Source organism: Hipposideros armiger, unplaced genomic scaffold (assembly GCF_001890085.2).
Source record: "Hipposideros armiger isolate ML-2016 unplaced genomic scaffold, ASM189008v1 scaffold_312, whole genome shotgun sequence".
Classification (NCBI taxonomy): domain Eukaryota; kingdom Metazoa; phylum Chordata; class Mammalia; order Chiroptera; family Hipposideridae; genus Hipposideros; species Hipposideros armiger.
Window position 1 is genome coordinate 1216816 of NW_017731662.1, and position 25381 is coordinate 1242196.

At 47.9% G+C, this 25381-nt stretch overlaps 1 protein-coding gene across 6 annotated transcripts in view; it reads right to left on the bottom strand.

The window, feature by feature from the left end:
- The window catches only part of ATXN7L1 (ataxin 7 like 1), a 234598-nt gene that overhangs the window by 144285 nt on the left and 64932 nt on the right, over window positions 1–25381 (bottom strand). For all 6 annotated transcript variants that reach the window (XR_002125984.1, XM_019660148.1, XM_019660146.1 and 3 more), the window contains exon 5: window positions 3740–3844. Coding sequence is in view for 5 of the 6 variants with exons in the window: in XM_019660148.1 (XP_019515693.1) it covers window positions 3740–3844 (105 nt within the window). In the remaining variant the exon portion in view is untranslated. The remainder of the gene's footprint in view (window positions 1–3739; window positions 3845–25381) is intronic.

Consider the following 25381-nt stretch of genomic DNA (forward strand, 5'->3'; position numbering starts at 1 on the left):
CATCTCTCAGTATGTATATAATCCTTAAAATCTGGGAGCCGAATGGCAGGTGCTGAGAATGAGCAAGCTTCTAAGAGAACACACGTCCAGTCCCCTGTCATCTAACAAGGTGACAACTCCAGGGTCTCAGGGCTGAGCAGAGGCTGAGCTGGGATTTGGCCCCAGATGTGCTGGCCCCTGGGCAGTGTCCCCCCAGGGCCATGGCTGGTGATGAGGAACTCAATTCTGGGTGCTGGGAATATGGATTGAAAAGGACCATCCCTGGTCCTGTAAGGATCCTAGAAGCTGGAAGATGTGCTGAGACAGTCCACAGAGAACAGAAGTGCAAGGCAGAAGGTGGGAAGTGGCACAGGAGAACAGAGTCCTCTGGATAGTAAGAGTATTAAGAGGGATGAATCAAATCCAGCTGGGCGAAGGGGAAAGACACCATGGGGACAAGTGGGGCGGGAATGAGGCCATGCTCTGGTACATTTGCAGAAAGGTCCCTCCCGCCAGTAATTCTGCACCGACAACCCCACGAGGCAGGTAGGTTCCCATTTTACAGATAAGATGGAGAGACAGGAGGTGACCTGCCCACGTAGTTAATGGCAAGTCATGTGAATGGCTCTGTCTACCTCCAAGGCCCCTGTTTTCTCTACTACACCAAACTTCAAATACTGTTCTATGGAGCCCAGGCAGGTTGGGAGGTCAGGAGTAGGCCAGGTAGGTGGGGCTCAAGCACCCACCCCAAGTTCAGCCCTGCTGGCTCTGCTTTGCATGTATTTACAGACTGGGGTTCTACATGAGATTCCATTGAAAAAAAAGCTCTGCTGCTAACAAAGTTGAGTTTGAAGCCCTGTACTACATACTATGCGCTACCTGGCAGGTGAATGGGTTGCACCCTGGAGTTTGGGCAGGGCAGGAGGGAGGGCATGTTGTCCATACAGAGAGGCAGTGAGGGACCACGACTAGCAAGAAGGCGAAGCATACGCTTTCCTCATGTTGGAGAGAGGCTGCTTGTGTTCCAAATCAGGCTCTGCACCCGCGGAGCCTCGAGACCTTGAGCAAGGCATTCCTTAGCCTTCTCTTCCTCTAGCTCAGAATGGGGGTCATACTGAGCCCACTTTGTAGGGCTGTTGAGAGGATTGTGTGCTGAAAGATACGAAAAGCACTTAGCACCATGCCTGGCACTTAGCACAACGACATTCTTATTAATCTTGTTGAAAATAGCAAGGCTAGTCATGGGAGGTGAAACAGCCAAAAAAAGAAATATCATGAAATGATAGGAAGAAATCTTCGGGAAACCAAGAAATCCTCATTGCCCCTGAGGAGTTGCTATGGTTCTTAGTTCTGCCTCGCATTCTCCAGGCCTTGATAAATACCTGCCGTGAATCAACGGGACACACACCTGAACGGTAAGTGTCCTCACTGCTGCTATCAGCTGGTTCAGCAAGAAGCTCAGTGGAGACTGGGCTTTGGGCGATGAGATCAGTAACTCAAACCCCCAAACTAATTTACTGTCACGCTCAGAGCAGATGCCACAAAACCCTTGGCTCTCCCCTAAGCTCGATTTGGCTTCTGCCCCAGAAGGCCTAGGATGGAGGGAGGCACGTGTATCAGCCAAATCAAACCCTAGCGGCCTCCTTCGCTGGCAAGATGGGGTCGTGCCGTGGGCAGAACTCTGCAGGGCACAGTGGGGTCCCGGGTCCCTTGCAGGTTCCTTCCACTGAAGATTCGGTCAGTGAATTAAGTTCCCAGTGAAGGTTTTCGTCTGCCTCATTTGCTGCTGTATCCTAGTGCCCAGAATGTGACACGTGAATGAATGTGTGACAGTCACATTCAGGGTGATCTAGCCTCTGTGTCTTCATGAGACAAACAGATGCAACTGACTACAGAGCTTCTGCGGTCATTCACCGACCAACCAGCTGTGTGAAACCTTCTTATCCCTGCTCTGCTCTAGATCCCCCCACCTGTCACCTCAGCACCCGGCCTCACAGTTTTCCTTTGGGAGAGGTGTGATCTTTTCTCTTTTCCCACAGAAAGGGGGGTCATTTGTTACATAGCACTGAGCGAGGCCAGCTCTTGCCAAGCACATAACTTGTTCCTCTCTCATGCTCACTCTGCCAGATGTGAAAATGCTAGAGCTAGAAGCACCCACAGAAGTCATTCCTCATGGAAGACACGAGAAAACCAAAGCCTTGAGACACTAAGCAAGTGGCCCAAGGTCAGAGAGCAGGCGCACTCTTAGGGGCCTCTCTGCCTGTGTCGGTCAGAAAGTGCCCCTAAAGCCCGGATATTACTTCTACATATTGTAAACACAAAATATACCTACAGTATTTACACAGATACGAATTATATATGTATGTAGATATGTATAATCACATAGCCACATATTCATTAATGATATTAAGATATATAAAAACTACAGCCATCCCTTGGTATGCACGGGGGTTAGCTCCAGGACCCCCCGCGGGTCCCCAACTCCACAGATCCTCAAGTCCCTACATGACATGGCGTACCACAATGCATATAGTTGGCCCTCCGCACCTGTGGATTGAAAATATGTGCTGTTTTTGATCAGCGGTTGGTTGAATCCACAGATTCGAAACCCATGGATACAAAGGGCTGACTGTATATATTGAAAAGTGGACCCACGCAGTTCAAACCCATGTTGTTCAAGGGCCAACTATAGTATTCTCTAGTCCCAATACATTTACTGAAGAGCTTAGGTAAGCTCAACTCGCTTTATTTTATACCTATTATCACAGAATAGTCATAACTGAAGGGGCAGGGGAAATTGCAAATTCTGTGTGAGAAAGGGGAAACGTAGTTTGCAAGCATATTCAATATTCTAATTGCTTTAATTTTTTTATGGAACAATATTTTAGTGTGCTTTGAAACTTAATAGTAAATAATTTAGATTTCGTGTTCATCAAAACGGAGTACGGCTTAAATAATTAAAGATTGGGAAATGCTGTTCTGGAACTCACAGCATATTACAGCTTTGGAAATCATCTGGTCCAACGCCCTCTTTAAAGATAAGAAAACTTCCACCCAGAGAGGTTAAGTAACTTCCTATCTCAGGTGAACAGCTATCATTTGTTCCTGAGGGGAGCAGCCAGTGTGGACTTGATCTAGTCTATGTTCATGGCACCTGCACTGAAGGGGAGGCCAGGGTTGGCTGTTGACCAGCTGAAGGGAATTTTTTACACCAAGGATATAAAAATACAGAGCGAAAGCGAGTTCCCAAACAAACCTGGATTTTTTTTTTTAGCAAGGAGGATTCTTGGAAAAGGATAAGCTGAATCTGAGGCTTTATGTGCAAGCCATTTCCTTGGGGAGCCCCCCAAAGACCCCCACACGGGGCTGCCCTTGGCTCCCACCCCTCCTTTGTGTAGATCTGGGGAGTCTTAGTCTGGCCCTCTCTTTCAGGAGAACAAAATGTCAGGCTGCAGGAGTGATTCCTCAAGCCACGGCTCTCCCCTCCCCTTTGTCACCTGTGGAGGCCACCGAAAGGCTGGGCGGATGCTTTCAGCCTAGTCCCATCTACCTAAACAAGTGGCAGGTTTTTTCTCATTTGTTCTGACAGGACCGAGCATTTCAGCACAAGGACTACAGCTCCTAAAATAGTTAGCCTGGGAGCAGAGGTAGCGCTCCAGGAAGAAAGTGCCCACAGCCTTGGGCTAAGACAGCCAAAGAGGAGGTGATACTCCCCGAGCGGCGGCTGCAAATGTGTCGCCGGGTGCAGGAGTTCACTTACCGCAGTGCGACTGGAAAACCTGTGGCTTGACGACCTGATTACAGGCACTGCACACTACGAGATAGAAGTCGTCATGTGCTGGATAATGGCCAAATAAGTGCATATCTGTGGGGGAAATGAAAACAGGTGTTTTTGAAAAAGCAATTAAGTCTCAAAAGGTGTATAGTTTTCTGTTGGAATTTCCTCAAGGACCGTTTTTCAAACAAGACACGCAGAAAGGCAATAACCTTCACTAACGGGAATGTGGTTTGTCATAACACAGTTCCCCAACTCTCACAGAAGCACTGCCTCAGAGAATCCCCACTCACTTCATCCTTGGAAATGGGTTGCTGCTACTGTGGGTTTAGCTGGTGGTCAGGGGGGCTGCCCTGAGTTGTATGCTATGGGGAACTAGCCTGTCCTGAGAGCGCAACTGTTAGCTGGGACCCAATGAGGCACACATTATTTTAGGGTGGGAGGGCCTCCTCCAAACCCATTTGGACTTGAGCAGAGGTCTCTCAGGTGAGTGAGGAGCGACAGGGCCTGGGGGGAGAAAGAGGAGACATCCTGGCCTCAGCAGTTGCCTGTTTTGCCATCACCTGAGGAAGACCCCAAGGTGAAAGGAAGCCTCCAACCAAGTGACTTGTTTGCTGCCATCATTATCCATTATTCATTTGACTACTATTTACCAGGTGCCAAAGTGTGACAGGCACCATGCTAGGTGCTGGGGGTAACTGGTAAACAAGAACACGGGCCCTGCTCTCCTGGATCTTATGATGACTGAAGAGGGAGACATTAAATGATCACTCAAGTCATCATTTGGCTGTAATCGTGGTATGTGCTAAGAAGAGGTATAGGGTGCCATGAAAGCATGCAGACCTAGCCTCATCTGAGGTGCTGAGAGACTTCCCTGAGGAGGGGCTATTTCAGCTGAGGCCTCAGGATTCGTGGGGGTTAGATAAACAAAGAGCCAAGGAAAGCAAGTACCAGGTCTGTCAGGGAAGGAGATTCTGTGTGTTGGAGGGACAACCTGGCTGGAATAGAAGAACAAGGGGAGAGACCAGGAGACGTACGCTTTGTAGACCAAGGTAACAATTTTGAATCTGATTTTAAGAACAGTGGGAACCTACTGAAGGTTTTTCAACAAAGAAATGACAGGCTCAGACATACACTGTTAAAAGATCAGTTATGTGGCCTAAGAGATATGAATGCTTATGTTCACCCAAAAACTTGTACATGCGTGCTCACAGCAGCATTACTCATAATAGCCGAAAGTGGAAATAACCCAAGATATCCATCAACCGGTGAATGGATAAACAAAATTTGGCATAACTAGACAATGGAAACTATTCTGCCATGAAAAGGAATGAAGTACTAATATCTACTACAAAGTGGATGAACCTTGAAAACATTATGCTAAATGAAAGGAGCAAGACACAAAAGGCTACATATTGTATGATTCCATTTATATGAAATGTCCAGGATAGGCAAAGCTACAGAGAAGAAAATTAGATTAGTGTTTGCCTTGGGCTGGGGGGAGCTTGGAGGGAATTGGGGAGTGACTGCTAAAAAGTACAGGGGTTCTTTCTGGGGCGATAAAAATGTTCTCAGACTGTAGTGGTGATGGTTACACAGCGCTGTGAATATACTACAAATCACTGAGTTGTAAACTTTAAATGGGTGAGTTGTACAGTGTGTGAATAAAAGTGGTCCAAAAAAAAAAGAGAGAGATCAGTTCTGAGGAAACTGGTGGTCACATCTCCTTGTGCCACCGGGCGGAGGCAGAGCCCGGGGACACCTGGGTTGGCTCTTCTGAGCCACTGACTCTACAGTCACTTCAGCTCTGAGAGCAGGGTGCTCATATACCCACTGACAGAGGTGACGGAGGAATTAAGGCAGCGTATGCATGAAAATGTTTTCTGTCACAACCCCCTGAACTTCTTCTCCCTAACCCCCTAAGCCCTCATTTTCTAGACTCAACCTGTATGTTTAACGACTACCACCAAACACACAATGGTTCCCCCAGCTGCTGTGCTAGGCCACAGGGAAGCGTTGAGCAACGCGTGATATGGGGACGGCTCACTTATAACCAAACAAATGCTTTAATGGAGGCACACAGGGCTCTGTGTTCTCTACTCAGAGCAGCCCTGCTTCTTGGAGGGAAGTGGAATCAACACATTTGTCATGTGCAAGGAGCGGAGACCACCACGGCCCTGGAGGAGGTGTGTGACTAGAAGGGTGATACTGGCTCCCACTGCAGGGTCCCCCTCAGGTTTCAGGGGCATGAGAACACCACTCACCCCCACAGCGTGGGGTGGGACAGGGCTGGGCCCACTGAATTTCTAATGTGTCGGTGGCCCTGGGCACCACCTGTTATTTCCGCTCTCTAGGACGTGCCTCTGTTTCCACTTCTGACTAACACTTATTACTGGAGGGGAGCGTTATTACTCAGTGCTGGGTGGGCAGGGAGGAAAGAGAGGCTGAGAGAGAGCCCAGCTGTGACAAGTCCTGCAGCGTGAGGAGTTCCATGCTGGGCCCACCCAACGTGTCCAGGGCCCTCGGTTCACAGCTGTGAACTCCTTAACTGCTGATACCACTCCTATTTTACTTTTTATTTACAGGTTATTTTTATACTATACATTCTTTTTAAAATTAGAAGTGATCCATGTTCTTTGAAGATACATTTGAAAAATACAGAAAAGCCAGAAAAAAACAACAACAAAAATCACTGGCAACCTTTATTAAACCTTTGCATCTCATTTAGATTTGGTCACATTTTGTATCTAGGAACATGTGAAAACAGGAGTTAGCCAGGGCTAAGACGCTTATTTATTCACACTTACTGAGCTGCCTTACATCCTCTCTGCACTAGATCAAGTTATAAAGGAATAAAAAATATTCATTAATTTAAAAAAAATCAAGCATTAACCAATTTTCGTGAGCATCTATCTACTCTGTGCCCAAAGCTGGAAGCTGAAACAGACACTGTGGGGTTTCCGGTACACACCTGATGTACCTTGTTGTACACGCCTCATGACCTTGGAGGCCTGTCGGGACTTCATTTGATGTCCTCTGGCTTCTGTATTCCTTCAGAAATCTGTAGAGCCTCCACCTCCCGCACCCCCTCACATGCACAAAGACCTCTTAAGTCACGAGTTGAAGGTAAAGGTTAGGCTAGTCAGAGACTGGCCACCTGGGGGTGTATTCCACTGCAGGCCCTTCACTCCTCTGGGACTTTCCTTGATTTCCGCTAGGGCAGTTTTAACTTTGCATGTCTCTGCTCAGAGCATGTCTCCTGTGGAAATCGAGAGGACCTGCTTGCTTGCTTCCTCAGTGGGCCGACCTTAGACTCTCCTCTGCAGGCTGCCCAGATTCTGAAAGCCTGGCAGATGGGGAGCAAGATAGGCTGTTGGCTGCTTGGAAGGCCACTCCTCCTCGTGGCTAAGCAGTCACGGTCAGCATGCTGTTTTGCTCAGGGATGGGAAGGAAGGAGAGGGAGAGCTGAAAACTAGGATATCCAGCATAATGCTGGCTGTTCTATTAATTCTCTCTCTCTGTTCACCACCCAAATAAGACATTCAGTGCACAGCTAAAAATAAAAAACAGCGGTGTGTTGAGGTGGGCTTGTACCAGCTTATGAGAGCCAGTTGTGCATCTCTCTTCCCAACCTGTTCAGTGATATCATGGTGGTAGCTTGAAATCAGCCATCTGAGAGTATTTATACCATGGAAATGGGCAAACACTACAAATCAGGTCTTTTTTTTTTTTTTGATGAGCCGGTTGTGAAACATTTACCAGTGCACAACTGAATAAAAGTGAGAAAAAAGGGAAAAATGAAACCACTTGTAACAATACCACCTAGAGATAACCTCTGCTAACACATTAATATACATCCTTTTAGACTGTTATGTGATAACATTATCTTTGTTAACCCTCATCATTAACCTACGAAGTCGCCATCACCTCCACTTTCTAGGCAAGGAAACAAAGGTAAAGTAATTTGCTTGAGACCCCACGGCAGTGTTTTGCAACATGGGATGAGATTCCAGGACACTGACTCTAAAGCCAGTGCTGCCTCCTCACAAAAGGCTGCTTCTTTCATAATAGAGCAGGATTCCATTTTGCAGGTGAAGAAAGCAGTTTGGAAGTGTTGCCTGGATGACTAACAGGCTGTCCCACGGTCCCAAGGGAGCTGTTGGCATGCGCACAAGCCTGGGGTCAGTGGGGGTTTAGAGCACAGTGCTCACTGCTGTGCAACCTCAGGAAAGGTGCCCAACCCCCCTGAGGGTCAGTTTCCTCATCTATGAAATGGGGCTAATAGTTCCTGCCTCATGGGGCTGCTGGGATGGCTCATGAAAGCTGCCTGGCCTTGTGTTTTCTTCCAACAGGGATTCGGGGAGAGTGTGGAGAAAGCTTTAAACAAGGTCATCTCCTCTATTTTTCAAAACGAACTAGTTCTCTCTCCAGTGAGAGAGGCCTGACTCCAAGCAACACGTTCTATGACTCTCCCTCACGACCATTCCCAGAAGGCCTCCTGGGAAGCCTGGGGGTCCCTCTAGCCTGCAGAATTTCCTGTGAGTGTATGTGCACATTCGTGCACGTGTATGGACAGATGAGGGCTGAGAGCCCTTGGGAGGGCTCTCCTCTAGGCTGTGGCTGGATTCCAAGAAAACGTGCACAAAGATGATGAGACTTCGCCCAGTTCCAAAAACAGTGTTCAACCATCTCCCAAAAAAAGCCAAACCTGTCTGTTTTGCCCCATTTTGTCCCTACAAATGAATCAACTGTAGATCAGATAGGGTGCTGGCACCACCATGGCATTATCAGAGAGTGACCTTAGTCCTCCTGGCCTGGTCAAGGGAAGGGAGGGCGTGAGCTCCACTAGCTCCATTTTGCAGATGGGGAAACAGATGTATACTTGCTTCTAGGTCAGTATTTTTTGGTTTTGACCCCAAGCCACTATACACATATACATACATATCTGTCTATCCATCCACCCATGCATCCCTGCATCCCTGAATCCATCCATCCATCCATCCATCCATCCATCCATCCATCCATCCATCCATCCATCCATCCATCCATCCAACCATCCATCCATTTATCACCTATCACTCAAACATGTATGTTATACTCTGACTCTTTTCTACTCTCTTCATTTCTTTGCTTTACTCTATTTCATTAAAAAATGCTCATTGAGATCTCTGAATCAATTTCAGGGCATTTTAATGGGTCACAACTCAAATTTTGAAAAACATTTTTTAAGGCAATCTAGTAAGTCAGGGGCTGAGTTGAGCCTGAGAGTTAACTGGGGATTTACAGGGGTGTGAGCTGGTCCGCTGTGGTCATCTGGGAGTCTAAAGCCATAAATTGAATCATTATTGACAATTATATGCTGGAGCCTGCAGCACCAGCTCATAAGAGCTGACTATACCCTTTTTTAACTCTGCATTCCATGAGACATGTTGGTACCGGAGTCAGCCAAGGAGGGTAGTATTTACGCCATGACACTCAGCATCCACTATAACCTAGGGCTGCTTCTTTTGGAGAGTTGGTTTTTAAAATACCTACCAGCACACCACTGACTAGCACTCACTATGGAATCCCTCTTCCCTAGATCAATTTCCCTAGTTATAAAAATGGAGAAAATTATAGTCATTGTCTACCACACTGGGATGCACAAAAGCTTTTGTGAACTTGGAAGGAAATCATATATTAACATAAAATTATAGTTATGCTATTGATTATCAACCTAAGAACTTATGCACAACAGAGCCAGGTAAACATGTTGATCACCTTCTGTGTCAGCTAAACACAAAAAGCCTACAATTTGTCCATGGTCTGGTGGTGAGAAGCTGGATGGCGAGAGTGAGGGTGGAGAATTAAGTTACTGGAATTTTTGCCAATGTCTGTCAACTTGATGCTTACTTGTTAAGGGTTATTAATAGAGATTATTCACAGATTAGGCTCACAGTATTACACTAATGCTGCTTATAAGTTTATCACACATAAGCTATTATCAGTGCCCTGTTTAAAGCAGGCAGTCCTTCACTGCTCTTAATCTCTGGTAAAATTCTCATTTGTGGCAGAGTCAATTGTCATCTGCGTTCATGTCATCAATTTAGTGTGGCGAACTCGGCCTGCTTCCGGACAGCAGCTGAGGCTCCTGTGGCTCGACTTTCATCTGGTTCCCACAGCGTCACCTCCCCTGAACACCCCCCCCCCAAGCCCCACCCTCATTCCTCTCCTCTCTGATGGCAGAGGACAGGGCTCAGCTGTGACGGAAGGAGAGACAAAATTTAGGACAACAGAATGGTTTCTATGAAAGTAAAATAACTGATTCCCTGTGCAGTTGGTTAACTGTGTCTTAAGCCAATACTGAAAAAGAAATTGACTAATGGGAGGGGCATTTTATTCAAGATAAACTGCTTTCTGATGGGGACACATTCCACAAAGTCATGTGTGTGTACAAACTTTAGTTTGAATCTACTGTTCACTTTTTGAAAATGCCCACAGTTAAGAAAAAGGCAGGGTGACATCCTCAATTCACTATATATTTTTTCAATAAAACATACATCCTCCAACTCTCTGTTCTGAAAATATTCAAAGGTTCAAAGAATGGTAAAATGAACACTTTTACCTTAGTTCACCAATTATAAACATTTGCCACATTTGTTTAATTGCTATGAGAGTGTATAGGAATATAGTTTTAATATTACACATGCATGAATATAGTTTTACATTTATACATATACTATACATAGTACATATTTTTAAAATATATAGATACATTTCTCTGAAGTATTTGAAAATGTTCCAGACACCATGGTGCTTTCTCCTTAGGAACAAGGACATTTTCCTCTGGAACTATATAACATCGTGATGCTATGTAGTATTATGACACCTAAAATTAACAGTAATACCATACCTTAATTCACTGTTTGTATAGGACTGGTTTCTAAGATGGGAAGACAGCTGGTTTTGTGGATTCAGGATCAAGCTAGATGTGTGCACATTTGAATTTGCCCCTGAACACCTTCCAAGGCTTGCGACTTTGACATTGTGAAGCTACAACTGGTCAGAGTTCAAAAGATGAAAAACTTAAGAAAGTGTTGAGTGAGGATTGATTCCTTCCTTTTGCAAGTGGGAATGCCAAGCAAAGCACAGGCTGCACAGAGAAGCTTCAAGAAGCAGGTCTGCTTTGAAGGCGGTGGAACAACTTATCAGCAACTGGTGATAGCTACGCTCACTGCAGAAAGCTCCGCAGTGGGAAAAGAAAGCAAAACACACAATTTGAATTTTAGCTTCTTGAAGAAAAAATAAAGCCCCAGAAAATGGCTTAGGTTTACCCAAAAGTCTTTTCCAGGGTTGCGAAACCACCTCAGTTGCTATAGGAATTACAAAAATGTCAAGGCAGCCTACACTGTAATACTCTAGTGTAACAACAATTTCATATAATTTTTAAATTATGCATTCGTTTTTAATTGACTCTAAAAAATATTGTAATGAAAAAAAAACTGAGATAGTGTTTATGTAATTTCAACACACCAGGCCCTTTCCAGGAAGGCAAACGTGAGCCCGGCCTGAAATGTAAGCCTCTGCCTGGGGAGGGTGATAGGACACACAGACCTTGGTAGGACCTAGAGATGTGATAACGCTGTGACGATACTGGAGAGCTGGATGCCACCGGGCTTCTTTGGAAAACTATCAAAAAGATGAGCTGGTGGCTGGCAGTGGTTCTGATTTGTGGGCTTCCACTTACATAAACTCAGACGTGGGAAATTACTGGGAAGAACAGTTACTGGTTCAAGGACACACATGACTGCTTCCAAGCTGACTCCAGTCCAGACACCGGAGGCACCTACAAAAATGATGTGTGTCGCATCAGCAAGAGCACCTCTCACACTGGGAGAGGCTGGTCCTAACAGCCTTTCCCCCAATGATCTTAATATGCGTATTCTACAGTTTTTATTAATTTGTCTTTTCTCTCTGCTAGTAGACTTTTGCAGCTGCATTTTAATCACTTATGTGATTAAAATCAAATACAAAACTTGAGAGGATATAAAAAAACCGTTTCTCTTTTGCTCTGACATCGTGATTCTATTTGTTCCCCAAATCTCCTTCAATTCATAGAACAAAACAACTTGGGGTCTTCAAAGCAATGATCTCAGACCTAACACCGCCCAGTCCCCAGCAGAATGTTCAGCTCCCCTCTAGGAAAATGCAAAAAAATTTAAAAAATGCAGCCACTTTCCGTGTTTCAGATCTCTGAAAACCCAGGGCCTTACTCAGGGCTTCAAAAACGATGAAATCCGGAAACAAACATGAGGACTAGAAAAGCAAGCAGCGCGGTGAGCTCTACCGCGTCAGTGACTGCAGGCGAACATGTGTGGGTGGCGGGCGCAGAGCCTTTCTTCTCTTACAAACCAAGGACTAAAAATGCCCCAGCCTCCTTGTGCTGTGCCTGGGCCAGAAGGCAGCCCCTTGCAAGTCTGCAGCCAGGAGCAAGGCCTGGTGGTAGCTAGAAGCTCCCATTACGGCGCATGAACCATCCCCTCCTGATCCCCAACCCAACAAACCCACAAGGCCACGCGAAACCACTCAATCCCGCCTTTCGTAGAAGGGCCTTTACAGACATGCATGCACAGTGTACTGAGGCGGGGATCCTGCGGGTGCCCCCCCAGGCCGTGGGCCACAGGTCAGCCCCTCTCACCAGCCTCTCCTCTGGCTTCCTTCCACTCAGACCCAGCAGAACTCCTATCCTGCAGCCCAAGGAGGAAACAGAGACGGGACACAGATGGACCCAGGAGGTGACCGTAGACCAAAATTTAGAACAAAAACTATGAGCCTCGGGCCTTGTAAAATGCAGTGCCTGAGAGCTGGGTCCTGGAGTCAGGCAGCCGCGAATTCAAATCCTGACTCTGCCATTTGGCATGGTAATCCCTTCTAAGCTTTTGTTTCTTCATCTGGAAATAAATGACATATTTGTGAAGGGGCTGGCACACAGTAAGGATAGAAAAAATACAACGTATTATTATTTATAATAATAAAATTATTATTATTCCTGTCTCTCCAACTCAGGCAGAGCCCCCCCACCCCCCGACCCCAGGTGTGCCCTTAGCACAGGACCAGAGCTTTCCAAGGCTGCACTGGAGTAACTGGTTTACACTCCTTACCAGGCTGGGATCTTCTAAAAGACAGGAATCCTGATCTCCAAAGCCAACCAGTCTGGCACAGAGTAGCTGCTCAATAAATGTTAAGCGAACCAGGCTGAAGTTCCCAAGAAGCTGATTTACTTTTCATGCTCCTTAATTTTCCCTTCTCTCAAAAAGGGAAGTTGTAAACGATTATAAATTGCCCTAATATCTATGCTGTTATCTAAGATTACAAGGTCAATAAATTATGTCTATTTGTTCTTTCTTTGAGCTGCTTGGAAGACATGGGCTGTGAATCTCAGGAGGAGCCATGCTCCCCGCCTTAGTGAAGAAGGGGTTAATTCCTGCCCCCTACCATGCTAAACTCATGAAGGTTGGCTCCCTCCTCCTTTGGCAAACTGCTGCTCCCCTCCCCACCCCAGCGATGGCCCCTTGGAGCCAGTGTTTGGGGTGGGCTTAGGGGGTGGGTGTTCCCTCTGGTCTCATTTCTAGTTCCTCGCACTGGGACTACAAGGTGTCTCATACATCCAGTGAGTACCCGGGGCCTGGAAGACCCAGACTTTGCCCACCCTTCCTGTTTCGGCTCTGTCCTGTCCCACACTGGATCAGACAGCAGCCAGGCTCAGCCCAGGCCACACTGAGTGATCTGAGCCCAACCTGGCAGAGGACCTGGCTGGCAGGCTGGCTGGGCAGTGATGTCCCTGGTAGCCAAGAGAGTCATTTTGTGAAGGGCTGCCCTTTGCCTATGCCTGGCTTAGGCAACAGTGCCAACAATCTGTCCCTAAAAATGTCCTGGGGATGTAAACTCAGCCCGATTCTCTCTCTCCAGCAGCGGCAGGACAGCCTGTCCTCCGCATCCAGTCATACACATCCACGTCCATCATTCCAACCAGGTGGCTTCTGGCCTGATGGCCCCACCTCTGACCCTCAGGACAGATGAGGGACATGTCACCACTCTGGCAGGTTGCTGAGTTCTTATAAGGTACTGGCTAAAGCAATTCTTACAGCACGGGTTGCTTAGGCTTAGAGATCAGCGGCATAGACAGGACAGCCCAATTCCGCCTCACCAAGTTGGCCCCAGTGCTCTGGGCACCAGCCAGGGAAAAGTTCTGGGTAGAGAACAACAATGGGCAAAAATTGTATAGTTTACTATGACTCAATGAAAGAAAAAAAAACACCAGCCTCCTGGGGAATATTCTAGTCCCTTCCTCCAGTTTCATGCCTAGTGGAACAGGGTAGGTACGTAGCAGAGACTATGAATCACCAGAGACAGTCCTCACCAGACTCCCCTCCCTCTCAGGTTCTCCTACCTGTGTCATTTGAATGTTTAAATGTTCACTTAAATCTTTATGCTCACATTACCTTCACCTTGAGGACTATAGTTTAGATAATATGTTTTCACAACATCACTAGGCATCCCTGGACATTTTTTCTCAACTCTTCTTCAGTATGCCTTGCTTCGTTTCTTTGGGATAAGCTTTTTCTACCCTGAGCCTCTCTGGTCTGTGTGAGGCCAGTTTCCAGTTGATTCCTCCCACCTCCATCCTGGGGCATCTCTTGGGTCCAGGCTGGGTCTCCTGGCACAGTCTGTGATGCCTTCCCTTTTTCCAAACAAGGTCTCACAAAGAGAGACCTTTGTGAGGTGAAGGCAGGCTCCATATTTCAGGTAAGAGAGCAGTGAGTTTGGGGAGGAGGAGGTGATGACCCACATATGATGCTTTTCCTTATAAGAAACGTTATGATCAAAGAGGATTTTCGGACTGAACAGAAGAGTGATATTAAGAACAGCTGAAATGGGCTCTGGGGAATCAATGGGGCATCTCCTTTGGTGTCTTTTCACACAGGAAATTTACTTTCCTGTTGTACAATCTGACTGGGTCTGGGGGATAGGCCAGCTGGTTCCTTAGTTCCTCTCTGGCTCTTCAGTTATGATGACTGTCCCACAGGGAGTGTGTCAGGAGAAGAGAGGGCAAGGACGAGGAGAGGACGGGGAGGATATTCCATCCGTGTTACAAAAAAATATCCCTGGAAAAGGTAAACAGAGCACAAAATCTGACTAGTTTATTCTGAAGAGGAGTTAGTGAGGGGCATCTATCTATATCTCATCTATCATTATCTGTCTATCTATTGGGTTGTCGGAAAAGTCATAGAAAAAAAAGTTTTCTTTCTATGTTTTTCGTTGCAAAAATGCGTCATGACTTTTCCGACAACCCAATATCTATCTATCTATCTATCTATCTATCTATCTATCATCAATCATTATCTATCATCTCTATATCTTTTTACCTACCTCCATCATCTCTTGGCCTATCAGAGGAAACATTACATTGTTTGAGCCTGGGGCTCTGAAGTGGACTTAACGCAGTCTCAACCTGTTTTTGTTTGTTTGTTTGTTTTGTTTTATTTTAAAGGTTTTACTGGGGAATTGGGGGAGGGACCAGCATTGGGGAATCGGGGACAGACAAGTTGCTGTCCTTTTGCTCTTCAGTCTAGTTGTGGAGGACGTTGCTTCACTGGCCCATGTTGGTATTGTGATCATTGCACTCTTCCCGGCTGAGGCAGATGGGTCGCCAGCCATTGGACGGCCGCTCATGGCAGCTCACACTGGCTGCCGGCTGCTCATGCTGGCCACCAGCCACTCACAGTAGCTCATGGCATCGCCGGCGACTCACGGCAGCCCAGCTCCAGGTCGAGCTGTTGTTCACCATCTTAGCTGTAGAGGGCACAGCGTCACTGGCCCATGTGGGATCTGAACCGGCAGCCCTGCTGCTCAGAGCTCACACTCCCAAGCCAACTCTTAACCAACGAGCCACTCGGCTGGGCCCAGTCTTGACTTGTTTTAATGCTATACCAAATGCTACATATTTGGGTGACAAGGGTGATATGGCTTCACAAAAATAAATAAATAAAATATTTTAAAAACGTAAAAGAAAAAGAGCAACCTACACAGCAAAAAATATGAGTTTTTGTTTAGGGGCTGCATTATAAACGACATGAGTCCATGGACCAGGCTCTGAACAGCCTCATCCCACCCCTGCACACCGACCCCAGCACAGCTCTCTGCCCACGAAGTAGGAGCTACGCAGAAGCCTGAATGCAAGTTCTTCTTGGAGGCACCTGAACTCAGCCTTCTCCCTGAAACCTGAATAGACTCCAGGCTTAACAAATGGCTGCTCTGAGGCATCCTGAAGAGCTTGATGTCCACCATCTTGCTTCTTGAGATTCAGAAGCCAAGAGGCTTTCATTCTATCTTGATGAAAAGAAGACCAGAGCCCCAGGCAAAGGAACCGGGTGGAGCTGGGCTACCCAGCTGTCTGTGGGAGTCAAACCACATGCGCTGAGGGCTTTCACAGCCCTGCCAAGACCAGGACAGTGATGAAAGCAGCACTTCTCATTAGGCCTTCCGGCACTGTTTAGAAATTTTAATTTAGAAATGGACCGGAGGGGCCAGGCAGCATCTACCACAGAAATGTGTCCCCTGTCCCAACACAGCAATCTGGGAGATTTCTTGGTGGACATGTTGCCAGCCCACACTAAAAGCAGAATCCACAAAGAAGCTCTCCAGAGGTACTTCCTGAGTACAGGAAATGTGACATTTTACAAGGTACATGCAGAGGCCTTCATGAGACCGTATCATGGCAAACCTCAGCTATCCAGTTACTGCTACTAATTCTGTCTAGAACATGCAGTAAAGACCACAGGGTAAGGAAAATGCCCACCCGAGAAAGTGCCCCCCTCATTTCAGACATGCCACCCCCTGCTCAGCTGTGGGGGGTTCCATCAACGCTCTGCTTGGAGATTCAGGGGTGAAGAAGAGGCACACACTCAGAATCTGTCAGACCGTGGCCAGGAACGGCAGGCGGTCCCAGTGCCGGTAGTCGTGCTGAGTCCCACAGCATTATAAGCTGATTCCTACTCAGAGGTTCTGGAGACCCCTGCATCCTGTGGGCACTTGTCAGGGGCTCTGAGTGCAAAGCAGAGTTGACTCTGGCTGTGGTTTATCAGTAACTGACAAGGAGAATGTGCCATTTTTTTTCAGAGGGCGTTTGTCAAGGCTATGGAGTCCCCCATGTGCCCTTCGAGTTTACAATCATCACTCAAAAGATGCTGCCACCAGCTCAGAGGTAAGTATGTCATTTGGCTCTGTCACAAGATGCGTCCACTTGGCACATCCAGACGGCAGTGGCAAGAAGTGCGTCATGTTCCTGGGAATCAGTGTCCAAAGCACTAAGTCACTGGGACACCCTGACTGCAGGAAGTGGTTAACAGGTATCCCAGGCATTGCCCTAGTAACGGGGTGCTTATAGAGAAGCCAGAGCCACTCCACCTGGACCTGCCACTGGCCAACGTGCATGAAGAACAGAAATGTACCTTTGCTAAGAAGACAAAAAGAAGTGCTTGAGCATTTCATCACATCTAGGCTCCTTAAACCAGTTACACACACCTGGCAACCACTCTGAGGGCTGGTGCTTAAAGCCAGCGGCCTTCTGATCCCAGCAAGAAAAAATCCACCATAGAGAAGATTACAGAAAGCTGTTTTAAGGTAATGAAAAATAGGATCAATCAGCTGGAGGAGAAAAATCACAGTGTCTTCAATCACAAATCAAGCATGAAGCTAGTTCTGTGCCTGAGGAGAAAAGGGAGACTCAGCGACGTTCACTGGGCTCTGGGATCTGGCCATACCCCTGAGCCCCAGGCTCAGCTTCCACCACGTCCTCACCTGCTGTTACCCCTTCTTTACCCTCCCTCCACACTAACCAAAGTCCTATACGTCCTCCAGGTCAGCCTCAGTGCTGCCTCCCCCAGGGAGTCCTCTTTGATTCCCAAAGAGAAAACTAACCATTTCTCTGTATTTGCACAGTCCTCTCCCTTTACGGCTGCACTTAGCCCACTCTATCTGGTATTTGCAGATATTGGTGGATACACCTGTCTTCCTCATTTGTACACTAATGTTTTATATACAGACTCAGACACTTAACAGTGAAAACTTAAGACTGCCAGAAACAATGCTTAAGAGTGCCAATGCATCAAAGCCTTACTTTAGACTAAGAACCACCCCCGAGACTTAACTATGGGATACTGAGATTAGCAACGAATTTCCACTCTGCTTTGGCTGGCTGTGCAACAGCAGGCAAGCCACAGAACCTCTCTGAACCTGCCTTTCCTCTGTTGGAAAACAGTAGTCATACCTTGTCCATAAGGTTGCTGCAAGGATTAAATAACTTATGCCAGTGGCAGCATCTTACAGGTACTTCATTAACTGCCAATGAAAGTTGACCTGACCTTTCAGCCTGAGCTAGCACAGGCCAAAGGCAGAGACCCTCAGAGGGCACTGTTTTACAGAGGCGGCTCAGTGTCATTCTTAGTACAAAGGTTCTGAAGTCAGACTGCCTGGATTTGAATCCTGGCACCACCACCTTGGGAAAGTTCTCCAGGCTTTAGTTTCCTCATCTGCAAAATGGGGACGGTAAACTATGGCAGTTGTCAGCAAGAGATGGAGGGAACACCCGTCTGGTGTCTGGTGTCTGGTGCTTGGGGAGCTCTCGATACATGTTAGCTATTATTATGATTTAGAATCAGATTTTGCACGGTGAGACTTTAAAAAAACAACCGTATTCCACTGGAACAAAACAGTGAGTGTTGAGAAAGAAAGCATTATGTTAAAAGCTACCAGACCGTAAGCTTTCAGTTTACCACTGGGTGAGTAAGCAGTAGATGAGGGTTTTTCAAACTGTGAATTCTACCTGTAATTTGGTGGCCAGATATAGATGCCTGGATCTTACCCCAGATCTATGAAATAAGATTCTCTGGGGGTGGATTCCAGAAGGATGCATTTTTAACAAGCTCCTCAAGGGATGTGATAACCCCTAAAATTGTCCAATCGTGGAAACTACTAATGTGCAGATACCTGGTCACTTGACACCCACCAATACATCCCTTCTTCGTCTGGTGATATGGAACTTCTTGCTGGTTAAAAGGTTCTGTTAGCCAAAGGGGAGGAGTGTTCTGTACATGTAGATAGAGGTGCCACTGCGGTACCCCGGCATGCGGTCTGGTGCGCCCCTCTTAGGTACCTCTACTGTAAACTCTTTGGATCTATGGGTTAGGGACATAGTTCAGTGGTGAGCTGGAGCCGACACGAACCACTCACCAAAGCCCACTGCCTGCCTCTCTTCCCATCTCCACATTTAGCAACTACACGTAGGTTGTTTGAAATTCACCATGGAGCGAATACTTATACCTCGGAAACTGGCAATGGTACAGATCAGGGCTTTTAAATGTGTTCAGTATACCTGCACCACTGGTTCTCGTCTGTAATGAAATTCTGGAACCCAGCTCTATGGAGCATGGTTCAGAGCACTGTATTTAGGTTCTTGAATCGTTTGGGGCCATTTAAAGTCTGGCTTCTGAAAAGCTACCTAAAAAATGACACTAGCAGTGTTCTGGTATTTCAGCCCTCAAGGCTTGGCTCAGGAGAAAACTTCCTTTGTGCTCTGTGGTCATATCCTAAAACCCATCACAGTCTTGATACCAAAGTGGAATGGAGTCAGGGTGTGAATGCTTGTGGGCCAATCCCGCATCACCACTGAAAAAACAATGTTGTTATCCTGAGGGCTGCCCTGTGGCTTCATACCTGTAGGGAACCAATCCAACAACCCACGGCAGGGCAGGGGTTCTTCAGTAAATCTCTCTTCATCCTGGGAGCAGGGTTCAGGTTCAGGTAAACTTCAGCCCCAATCCATAGCCTGCTGTTCAGACACCCTAGCTGCCTTTCAAAAGGTGACCCATTAAGAGCTGTAAGCCGGGCAGTCAGCCCTGGTCAGCAGACACGACTAGAGAAACACACATTTTTCCTTTGAATTCCTCCACTCAGCAGTCAGGTGAGTCAGGGAGAATTCAATCCAATTTCTCAGTAAATCCTACTATGCTCTCTGGAAGGACACGGTTTGAAAAATCTATTTTTGTGCTTTTATTTACTTAAGGTCTGCATGCCTGGGGAAGCTTTTTCATAGTGCCATCAAACTGCCTCTCACTTACCAGGAGAAAAAAGGGCCCACCTTCCTGGAACACGACCAGCAGCAGCCCCGCCGCACAGCCTTCGCTGCTCCCCGTCCCTGCAGGCCTGCAGCCACTCCACGCTCCCCCAGCATAAAGGCCATCTGCAGCCCTGAGGTGAGCAGTTTTAGGAAGACGCTTTTCCAAAGGGACTGGGGCTCTGGGCCCTCGATTCCCAGTGGCAGGTGGCTCCCTCCAGCACCCTGCATAGCTTTCCCCACCCAGGGCTGCCCAGAGCTCCCGTATTGTTGTTTTCCTGGTTTAAATGCTGTTTTCGATCCAGATGCACAGCCTGTCTCCATGGGGTTTGCATCTGCTATTCCAGAGGCTTCCTAGTGTGAACTGCTGGGGGCAGGGCTGGGAAATCTTTGGACAGCGTTATCTTTCTAGAAGGGCCCACATGCACAGCTCAGAAGACACATGTACTCAGTGTCCTCAGGGCCTGGGGTTGTCTGTATTAGGCCTTGTCCCAACGCTATTTTCTACCTCTGTGTCAAATCCACCCATTTGGGTCACCGTCCAGCCAGTTCAATGTGGACTCTTTACAGGCCCCCAATGCAGGTCACACACTGCACTCTCTACCCACTAGCAGTGTGTGTGCGCACGTGTGGGGTGGGGGTAGAGGGGGGAGGGGGGATTGTAGGGGTGCCCTAGGCAGCTGGGGAGGGTGTGGGCTAGAAGTCAAGGCATATATGCATTCATACCACAGTTCTTTTTAAGGAATGGCCCGAGAGCCCCTCTTCTCTGCCTTGGCCTCTTAGCTTCCCTGAGTCAGGCCTCAGTGCTGGCACTCACTCCAGCGACCCAGATCGCATGGCGGGGTGGAGGGCAGCTCTGGCCCTGGCTGCTGTGAGAAGGCAGGGTGTGAGCAGTATGTGTGGAGCTTCAGGCCTCTGTCACTAACTTGTCAGGACGCGGGATCTCTCTGGGTCCCCAGATCACCCCTGCCCCTGCTGGCGTAATGAAGCAATGGGACCAGGTTTGCGGTTCCATATCTCACTGAGAGTCTAATCCCAGGAGCTTTTAAGGTACAGATTCCTGGGTTCGAGCCAGACCAAATGAACTGGTCATCCTGGGAGTGAGTCCCCAAAAGTCTGTATTTTGAACAAAGCTTCACAGGTGACTTGGATGCAGGTGTTGAACCCAGCGCTGGCCTGCGCTCCCCCAGGCGCCCCTTCCCATGAAGACACCTACTATTTTATATCCTTTCACTTAGTTCCGAACTGGGGTGAGGAAAGGAAAGAGCAGGGTTAGACTCATTTGCCTCTCCACCAAACAAAGACGGCGCTGTGATACTGTCTCTTCTCTGACCCAGATGAGTGGGCCCCCAGTCTACCCTCTAAGGCAGCTTGTAAGGGACTACACAGGTGAAGGGATGAGGGTTGCCCATTATAAGGGTTCGGTGCTCCTCAGCCCCTCGATGGGCAGGCTCCGGTGGGCTTCAGGAACGGGGGGGAGGGTAGCCCTCAGGCATGGTGCCTCGGCCCAGCCATGGCCCCGAGGCCGGACCAATGTTGCCTGGGTCTCCTGTCTTAGCCCTGGAGCCCAGTGTGACCTGAAGGCCCTGTCAGGTCCCTTAGGCTGCCTTTCCCTCATTGATGTGCCAGGAAGAGCACTTCGAGTCAAGCAACAGCCATGCTGAGACCAACTCAAACCAGGAAGGGCAAACCCTAAGCACCTGATGTGACTGGACAGGCAGAGCCTGGCTGTCTTATCTCTTAAAACGCCTGGGTAAGGGGACGCCTGTGGCTGGCTGTCCCAGGTGCTTGGTGAATGGGTAAAGAGCGGCCACAACCCACCCGGTACTAAGATAAGAATCAGAACGGAGGCTAAGTTCATAGAGAAGAGGAAAGCTCTTGTTGGAGAAGAATCGAAGTGCCCCCACTTTCCCCTCCCATCCCAGAGGAAATCAGCCTCTCATTCCAACTAACAAGAGGTAGAATTTCAGAGGCAGCCACACAAAACCACTTGCAGGCCAGTCTGACATTTCTACACACACTTATTCCATGTGTTAGGTGCTCAGGGGCCGATCTATGCTAGACCCTTGAGGGGAAGGTTTATTGATAAAATAATTATTAAAAACAATATCAGTCACAGCAGACAATACTTACTGAGTGTTTACTCCCTGCTAGGCACTGTGATAAATGCTTTACAGTGAAGGTTTCATTTAATCTTCACAATAGCCCTGCATGGGTGATAGTATCTCCATTTTATAGATAAGGAAATAGAAGTGCAAAGACGGTAAACTACTTGCTCCCAGTCTCACAGCTTTAAAATGGTGGAGCCAACATGTGAGGCCAGGTCTGCTGACTCTTAAATCCTAGGCCATCTGCCTTCCCCAAGAGAACAGCAGCTCAGAGAAAAGGAGACGGTTGGGGAAGTGACAGGAACTCCAAGGTTAGTCAGGATAAAGACATGTAGAGCAGCATTGACCAAATGTCCAAGCACCAAGAAAGTACAAAAGAAGTGCGAACCAAAGTCCCAGCTCTCAACGAGGGCACAGCTAGGACAACATACACACTGGCGACAATGAACAAGCCAGACAGCAGAATGTACGGATATGATATATTGGGTCGTTGGGAAAGTCATGACGTATTTTTCTATGTTTTTCAATGCAAAAACGCGTCATGACTTTCCCGACGACCCAATAATACCGTAACAGAGAGTAGGGCAGCATAAAGCAATGAAACCTGAGCAGAACAGGCAGGCAGGGCAAAAGGGACTGGGGAGGGAGTGGTGAACTCCGCTTCGGTGGAAAGGGGCTGGCTTTCTGAGGGTGGTTTAATGTGGGCAGATTTGGCAGGACCCCTGGTGCTGTGGGGCCGAAAGGGGTACGCCCACACCTGCCAGGCTTGGTAAGTCCCGTGTGTAGGCTGGCAGCTGATGGCACCTGTGCCAACAGGGGATCTGAGGTGATTCAGAGCAGGAAAGAGGAGGTGGTGGGCTCAACCACTGGCCTCATCCACTCATTCATTCATTCAACACTTATGGATTGCTATTGATCATATGCTACGCACAAGGGTACAGAGAAATGAATAAGATAACTCCTGCCTTCAAGGAGCTCACAGACCAGTAAGGGAAACAGAAGCACAATACACTTCGGCACATAATGTGGGGGACGGGGAGGAGGTATAGAGTCCCAAGGAGGGACAGCTCATGCTGCAGTGGAGAGCAGGGAAGGTCCCGGAGCTGGGTCCTGATGGATGTGCAGGAGTTTCCAGGCTGTGTAGAGTGGAGGAGCACCCCAGGTAAGGGAACTGCAGAGGAGTGAGATGGTCTGGTCAGGTACTGTAGATACTGAGTGTAGCACAGGACAAGGAAGAAAGGCAGGAGATGGGGCCAGAGAGGTGGGGACGCAGGATTTGCATGTGCGCACATGTCTATGAGGAGGGTGTGGAAAACAGTGATGGGTGCCTGTTTTGGAGGCAATGTTGTACTCAGTGGGACAAGCCTGTGCAGTGGTCTGTGGGGAGCGTGGTGATGTCTGACCTGGGGACAGTGGTTACAGGGATAGACAGGATAAAGGACCCAAGAGATAGTGGGCACTGACTCACTGTGGGAAATAAGGACAGCTTTCAAATTTGTTATGTTGAAGCCCTAACCCCCAATGAGATGTCTCACCAGGAACCAACCACATGCTGACACTCTGACCGTGGACCAATTCCAGCCTCCAGAACTGTGAGAAATAAATTTCAGTTGTTTCAAGCCCCCAGTCTATGGTATTTTGTATGGCCGCCTGAATGGCTTACGACAGATGGTGCAGATAGATTTGTTTTACAACCTGTTGAGTTTGAGCAACTGATCTGCAGTTCAAGGGGCAAGTTGGGGGCAAAGAAAGATTTGAGACAATCATGAGCATGTAGTTGGTCCCTGAGTTGGGAACATGGTGGGGATCAGCCTGTGAAATGACGCTGCTGATAACAGCGTTAAAGATGGAACTTGGGGCACACCAGCCTGGAAAGTACAAGAGGAGGGGAAAGTGTCAGAGCAGAAAGCTGAGAAGGCGCGCTCAGAGAGTGGGGGGTGAGTCATGAGAAGGCGCCACGGAGGACAGAGGCAGCGGAGCCCAGTGCACAGAGGCGTCAGCTCAGACTGCAAGGTGTCGGGTGCCTCCAACAAGGAGCAAATGCTATTCTGGGGACAAGGTGGGGTGTGGACACCAAGTGGTCACTGCTGGGTCATAAGCAACCAAGGAAGAGTGATTTGTTCTGATTGTAAACAAATATTTGAAAAAGGTTTTAGTTTGCAATAATCCAGGGGAGCCTACTTTGCCCTTCCAGGGTCTTCACCTGGCCTCCTGGGGCCTGGCAACACTGTCGTCCAGGGCTCAGCCAAGCCTGTGCTTGGGAGACCCGTCATCCTCTCTGCCCAACCTGCCACCACACGTGCCCTCTAGCTGCCCCCCAAGAAAGCAGCTAGTACTGGGTGCAGACCTAACTCCAGACACCGCGCTGCCTCATTCAGAACTGAAGAGCCTCGTAAGGGGGCTTGCTCACGCCGAGTTTACAGGTGAAGAAATGGCCTCGGAGAAGTAAAGTTACCCGCCTAGAGGCACATTGCTAGTAAATGGGTGTGAAATTTGAACCCACGTGTGTCAAACTCCATTATCCTCCCCGGCCTCAAAAGGACCTCTCCCAATCCTGTCTTCCTTGAGAGAGCTGACCCATACTGACCCTGTACATTCCCGTAGAGGCAAAGAAGAGGAAATGCCTTCGACATGCCACTCCTGGAGCAGATGTCCCAAGAATCACCCCCAATTTGTTAACTGTTCTGCATATCCATGCCTGTGGGTGTTCCCTTCCCACACTGATTCTGGGCTTGATCATGTGACTTGCTTTGGCCAATGGGACAACAGCAAATGTGACACAGAGACATTTAAGTACTTATACATTGGGAAAGCTATTACTTATTTATATATTTATCTATTTCAATTTTGAATTTTTATTTATTTATTTATTTATTTATTTATTTTTAAGGAGGGAGCAGCTCTCAGTGGCCCATGTGGGGATCAAACCAGCAAACTTGGTGTTATCAGCACCATGCTCTAACCAACTGAGCTAACCAGTCACCCCATGTACTTGTACATTGGGTTTGTTTCTTCTCTCTTGATGCTTTTGGGAACCCTGACACCTCACATGAAGAAGCCCGGGCTGGCCTACCACAGACTGGGATGAGCTGTTCCTGTCCAGGCCACCCAGCCCCAGCTGAGCTGTCCACACCAGAGAACCACCCTGATGACCCACAAAATCATAGTAAATCATTTTTATTGTCTTAACCTATCAAGTTTTTTTGGGGGGGTTTGTTTCGGTGCAAAAACTGACTGATACAAGTCCTGAAAGAGGGCCCAGACCACCTTCTCCTTCCAGCTCTGAAGCAGTGGAAGCGAGTTCTTGGATCTCTGGGGTGCAGACTCCTTCAGCAATGGAAGAACCACCACAAGAATACAGCAGCA